Source organism: Zingiber officinale, chromosome 9A, assembly GCF_018446385.1.
Source record: "Zingiber officinale cultivar Zhangliang chromosome 9A, Zo_v1.1, whole genome shotgun sequence".
In the NCBI taxonomy this organism is placed as follows: domain Eukaryota; kingdom Viridiplantae; phylum Streptophyta; class Magnoliopsida; order Zingiberales; family Zingiberaceae; genus Zingiber; species Zingiber officinale.
Window position 1 is genome coordinate 26378057 of NC_056002.1, and position 7175 is coordinate 26385231.

Consider the following 7175-nt stretch of genomic DNA (forward strand, 5'->3'; position numbering starts at 1 on the left):
TATGAGCAAGTTTCGGCTAAGAGGTTTTAGCAAGACCATCATGGCATTGCGGCTCATAATTAGTTGTTTAAATCATAGTAAATTTTATGTCATAATATATTATGAATGTTATATGACATGGTGCATGGTTATGACCCTTAAACCCTAATGTGATTGGATGTGTGCTGTAATTCATAATACGGCTTATGTGTCGTGCCTCTCCTCTTTTATTCTTGTTATAAATTTTGACTACACTCAAATGTAACTCGAGTTTCTTTAGATTTTGTAATGTACAAATTAGAGAAGAACAAGTCTACAAGACGACGGTGAAAAAAGGGAGGAGGATAACAACACACGACAACTGAGGAAGCACTTGGAGAAGATGTTTTACCTAGATTGACATTTCGATCTTCTCATTAGCTTGAGAGAATCATAGAAAATAGGGGTCATAACCATGTCACGTTTATTTATGCATATATGTGATGTATGTCATGATATGCTATGATTGTATGCTATGCATGTGTAGTTTAATCATGATTAGGTCCTTTAAATATGCCTACCAAAGTTTGATACTCATTTCTAACTCAATCAATTATAGTCAAGTTTTGCCAAAGTAAAGTGACTCGATTTATCTTACTAGAGTGCGACAAGTTTGAGTATATGGATGAATATCTTATCCCCAATAGGTATGGGGATGAAAGATATAGAATCCGACCTGAACTTGACCCATTGTCATCCTTACCAAGTTTTATTAATATAGATAATCCTCAACATGTCTGTAAATTGAAGAAGGCTATCTATAGTCTCAAACAAACTTCTCGTGCTTGGTATAATGAATTACATTAGTTTCCTATCACTTTTGACTTCCGTAATTCCACTATAGATACTTCGCTCTTTATCATTAACTATATAGGTTTCATGCTATATCTTCTTATGTATGTTGATGATATCATCATTGCTAGAAATAACATAAGAGTTGTTCAACATTTCATTGATCTACTAGACAAGCGGTTCTCTCTTAAGGATCTTGGCGCTTGACTTATTTTCTTGGTTTCGAAGTACTTCCTCATCTACTGGGTTTGTTACTTTCTTAGAGTTGACCTTCTTGCTCAGACTAAGATGATAGATGTTCGTCTAGTTTCCACACCACTACCTACCATGCCTACCCTTACACTTGGCGATGACACAACCCTCTATGATTTGTCTGAGTATTGTACTATAGTAGGTAACCTTCAATACTCATCTCTTACTCGTCTTGATATTTCTTATGTGGTTAACAAGCTTTCTCAATTCATGCATCGTCCTATTAACGAGCATTGGATGTTCGTCCAGTTTCCACACCACTACTTACCACGTCTACCCTAACACTTCATGATGGCACAACCCTCTATGATTCATTTGAGTATTGTATTGCAGTAGGTAGCCATCGATACTTATCTTTTATTCGTCCCGGCATTGCTTATGTCGTTAACAAGCTATCATAGTTCATGGTCAAACACGTTTTAAGATACCTATGTGGCACCATTGATCAATGCATTTTACTTTATCATCAATCGTCTCGTGCTCTACATGCCTTCTCAGATGAGACTAGGCTGGAAACAAAGATGACGTTACTTCCACTTACGCATATATTGTCTATCTTAGACAACATCCTATTTCCTGGAGCTTGAAGAAACACACACTGTTGCTAGATCTTCCATGAAACAAAATATTGCTTTGTCACGACCATGGTTGTAGAACTATGCTAGTTGTCTTCCCTTCTCGATGAGCTTGACTTCTCTTCCTCTCAAAAATCAATCATCTATTGTAACGATGTGAGTGCCACAAATCTTTGCTCTAATCCGATGTTTCACTCTCCTATGAAGCATGTGACTCTTAACTATCACTTCTTTCATGAACAAGTTCAAAATGGTAATCTTCGAGTTGCACATGTGTTTTCTAAGGATCAACTAACAAATGGTCTCACCAAACTATTACCCTGCATATGCTTACAATAGTTAATGACCAAGATTGGTCTCTCCTTCTAGAGCTCAATCTTAGGAGGCATATTAGAGAAACAAATACAAAGATGTAATTGTAGTTTGAATTTTAAAATTATAAATATTATAATTATGACCATTTATATTTTACTATAAATTTTCTAGAATAGTTTAATTTTCAGATTTAAACATTGTATTCTTTATATAATTTTCCAATTCAACGGAAACAACATTATGCAATTTTCTATGAACACCCCATTATGAGCAAGTAGATAGTAACATCATCAAAATGTGAGAAGTATATCATAACCCATGTTTTCACATAGATTGCTGAGTCCGGCTAAACAAGCTTGAACGGTTTGGCCTAGCGACTTGCCACTCGGTAATTTTGGATCAGCTCGAACTAGCTCGACGAGTTTGTATGTCGACAGATCAGACTAACTTGACAGGTTGACATGTCGATAGGTTGGCAAATCGACAGCTAAAACCAGCTCGGCTCAACTTACCGATCGGACTAGCTCGGTTCAGCTTGGCCAAAATTTTTTAAAAAAATCTTAGAAAAAACAAAAACCTATCGTTCTTTACCATGGAACCAAAATCGAGAGCGAACTCGCTTACGCACAAAGTAACGTCATGAGATTCAGGCGAAACTAAACTAGAACATTTTAATACACGTGACACGAGCTACGAACAAAAACAGCCGGAGGCCGGAGCAGTGAACAGAGCCGCCTTTACAGACTAAATTAACATTTCCAAACACCATGGAAATAACACGGCCCTAATTTAGATAATAATTCCCTTTCAATTCGGTTTTTTTTTTCTCTATTTTTTTTATTGCAGAGAAAGGGAAATTAACGAAAAACAAAATACATAAAACAAAAACTACACGGCCGGACCCCAAAGGTTCCAGAAAACGGAGTGGAAGAGATCCTTCACGTCCGCCCATCGCCGTCGCTTCTCGCCATCCGCCGCCACCGACTCGCCTTCTCCTCCGCTCCTCTCCTCGCTGGTTTCCTCCCCAGTTGGTGCCTCAGTTACAGTCTTCGGTTCCTCGAGCATCTTTTTCTCCTCCACCACCGCAGCCTCCGCCCGCTCCTTTACCTTTTCAGCTCTATCCATCCTCCTCCTACTCTCCCTCCTCCGCGCGCCCCTGCCGGCGCCCCTCTTCTCCGCACTCGCAAGGTGCTCCTCGAACGCCTCGATGGCCTGGTGGATGAGCTCGCGGTCGGGGGAGGCGTCCCACCGCGACCAGAAACTGGTGTAGCAGTCGAAGCAGCCGCAGTCGAGCAGAGGCCGATGAGCCGCGCCCGGCCCCCGTTCCCGCTTCCGCTCCGCGGGCGCCGTCGCGGCGGCAGGGCCGTGGAGGGACCTGATGACCAGGTAGGCCAGCACTTCCTTGTCCCCGCTTGTCAGCGCCGCCGTGAGGACAAGGATGGCCGCGGGGAGGACGCTGAGCACCTCGAGCGCGTTGTGCTTAGACGACGACAGGCCGATTCCAGCAACCGCCGGCGGCGCCGCCGCCGGGGAAGGGTGGATTTTGCCCTTGGCTTTGTGGTAAATGTTCTTCATTCCTCGGCAGTCCTCTCCGTCACTGGATAGTTAGCGCTGTTGAGATGGGATTAGGGATATATTTTCTTTTCCTTTTTTCCTTTTCTTTTTGTTTTTTCCCCCTCTCTCTCTCTCTCTTCTCTTTGACGAGCTCAACGACAAACGGGAAAGAGGAGACGTGGATGACCTACCCTTCGCTGCATCGTCTAATATGCGACCTCGCCATCGACCGTTGAATACCAGGAACGGTAAAACTAGACGGCGCAGATGTTCTCCTAGAGGAAGCCCATCTGCGGTAGTTGAGGTGGGCTTGGTCGAGGTGGGCCTTCGTCGTGGCGCCGTTATCATACCTGCGGTGGTGTTCAAATTTCGCTTTTTTTTAAAAAAAAAATAATAATCAAATCACGTGCCATTAATTGCCTTGTATTCCTTATTTCCTTATTAGGCAAAAATTAAATGGACCCCAAATTATACAAATAGTGTCGTTTTAAAAAAAATAATAATAAAAATAAAAACACCTTATTACTTTCCCAGCTGTTGTGTAATTAAGACAACTGTTACCATAATAATAATTAATAAAGTATACTGATTAATATTATAACAGCTATTTAATAATTTTTATAATAAGTACCTTATTATTGCTCTACTGATTAATATTATAACATCTATTTAATAATTTTTATAATTGTTTTAAATTATTTTGATTTTAAAATAATTTTAATGAAATTTAAATCATTTTAATTGTGTTGGGAAAATATATTTTGATATAATAATATGAAGGATTTAAATTTTAGGATTTGAAATTTAAAATTAAGAGTTTAAGATTTATTATTTAAAATTTATTTGTACTTGTGTAACATCTACGCAATAATATCTATTACTATTTTAATGTTGAAGTTTAAATTTTCTTGACTAAGTTGGTAAAAAAAATATTTTAATATAATAATATTTAGAATTTAAAATTTAAAAATTTAAAATTTAGGATTTATTACTGTATAATAGCTACCTAACTAGCTTTTATAATTGTATAATAATTATTTAATAACTTCTATAAATTTTACAAAGTTTAAGTAATTTTGACCATATTAGGAAAAAGTGTTTTGATATGATAATACTAGTTATTACAAAGAAATTAACAATTCCCATAATCTTAAACATCGTTCTCGTGTTATCCTTGTGTTTTCCTCTCATGGCTTTTTAAATTTCGCCCTTTGTTTTTTCCCAATCGCCTCCTTGTTGTCTTGTCTTGGCGACCTAGTCCTCATTCTCCTCATGGTGCAATATTCCCTAATCGCTTGATCTATCTTTCCTTTTGGCACTTCCCGTCTCCCCTTCACTGCTCTGAGGAACAGCCGATCGAAGTCAAGCAAATGGCAAACGGAATGAGAAGCGAGGGGGAGAAACCTAAAGATGAAGTCAACTTCTCTCCAATTAATGAAGATGAAGATTTAGTTTTTCTTCTCTTATTTCCATTTAATGATAATAAATTAAGAAAAATAACACAAGTAGTTATTAAATCACTTACTTTATTAAACTTACTTATTTTACATAAGTTACGAATCTAAATTGGCACATAATAATGACATGCTTTTTGACAATGAAACCTAAATTTGAGTTCCTTTCCATGAGCAGTGGAGTGAGAAATTCCTTTTTCATTTAGTTTATTAATGTATAGTGTTTCTTTTATTTTCATGCAACATCGAACCAAACCATTAACTAAAAAATAGTTTAGTGCCCTACATAAGTTGTATTTTGAATGTTAATCTTTAAATGTACATAAGATTATTTTGGATTTACTTCTAATCATGTCTGTGAATGTCAATGAGTGAATCATTGGTGAGTTAGCTTCGATACCAATTCGATCGTCAATAGCTAAAAGACAATGAGAATGGTAATATAATTTTGTGAGCATGGACTAAAGTAAACAAAAAGAAGAGGGCTAGTATAATGGCCAGAAGTTCCTCGGCATAGTCATGTCAACACTCGAGTTGGAGAATAAAGAAAAAGAACAATATTAGGATTTAGATATATGTATTTACATGTATCTTTGACGTCGGAAAGGACTACCTTTTATAAGAAGACGAGAGATTTTATTTTCTTATATTTCGTTCTGTATATTATCATTATTTAATTCATTAAATAATTTCATATTTATTTATGTCGTTATTTTTTTTTTGAAATAATCTGAGATTTGCATGATAATTATACGATTTCTAAAAGTAATTCGGGATTTCGAGTGGAGGTATTGACGAAAACAATAAGGGGAAAGGACACAAATGAGTCAAAGCAACATGGAGTCAGGTATGAAAGAATCGGGTACCCTAGAGTTGAGAGGCGGAGGAGCCAGGGGACCCCAAAAATCGGGGTACCGCAGAATCAAGAGATAGAGGAGCAAGGGACACCAACGAGAGGCATTGTGGAGTCAGGCGTCACAAAATTGAGGGGTGTTAAAATTGGAGTCGACCCAATTTCTCTTTGCGCATCATCCAGGCTACCATCTTCACATCACATCCTCTAATTGTTGGGTGTCTCTATGAATATTTTAAAAATTTATTTCGTAAATAAGCAGCGGAAGTATAATAATTCTCTAAATTATAACAACACACATATCACACACATAAAGAATACACATATGCACAGATATAACCATAGAACAAAATTTTAAAAATAAAATTATACCTGCTGAATGACATTAAGTAGGAACGACATCAACTGTCAAATTTGACCAAGTTTGCCTCTATCGATATCCACGTCGAGATATCTTCAAGATAGCTTTGCTAAGCCACAAGTTTTTAACTCTGATTTGGTACTAGCCAAATGTAGAGATGACGTGATCCAAGAGAGAATTCGCAATTTGACTTGTGCCCGACGACGAGGGAAACCCCGGGGCACAAATTAAGAAGACAACAGTCATTCCTTGGCTGCTATTCAATGACACATCAGCAACCTTGCTGTGGTTCAACAATCGGAAGACCTGTTCGGCCGCTAGGAGGCTTGCGACAGGGAGGAAGAGTCCAGCTGCAAGCAAGGACAACTTCCTTGTTTGCTGTCCGGGGCTAGTTGGTGGCTATCTAGGGCTGGACGACTAACATCAAGGAGGTTGGGAGGTTGGCCGGTGCTAGAGGTTTAGCAGTAAGGGTCGGTGGTCAGTAAGTGAGGCAGCGATGGCTCATTGCTTTAGGCAGCGACGATAAGAGAGAAGGAGAGGGAGAAAGGAGAGAGACCTAATCAAAGCAGCCTTGGCTGCTCAATTTGCAGTAGAGGCAACACTTCGAAGAGTTTATGCAGCTCAAAAAGATGATGACACGCCTCCAATTGAAGCCATTCTTGCACCTCTTTGAAGCAGAGTTGAAGTTACCATGACAAGAGGTATCTGGTTGAAATTTTATTCTAGCAAAATTATTATTCAGCTAATATTTCTTGGAGAAAACATCTCAATTTTGTGTTTCACATCTATTCTTGTCATTATCCAACTACCTTGAATCAAAGAACAACTTAATTTCTTTACGAGATATATGGATCTGTTTTTTGTATTATACAACTTAGATAAAGGAAACTTTTCAACTGCACAACATGATGTTCAAATTTGTCATATTGGGAGGTAGTTTTACTATCTCGAACACAGCTATTCTGAAGTTGTGTATATGCATTGCAGCTACCTTATGGTCA

The 7175-nt window shown here is 38.2% G+C and overlaps 1 protein-coding gene across 1 annotated transcript; it reads right to left on the reverse strand.

Annotated features, from left to right (window-relative positions):
* Positions 1–2840: 2840 nt before the first annotated feature.
* Positions 2841–3527, reverse strand: LOC122019100. The gene has a single exon (XM_042576609.1). It carries the CDS (start codon positions 3525–3527, stop codon positions 2841–2843), a length of 687 nt encoding a protein of 228 aa, XP_042432543.1.
* Between the last annotated feature and the right edge of the window lie 3648 nt (positions 3528–7175).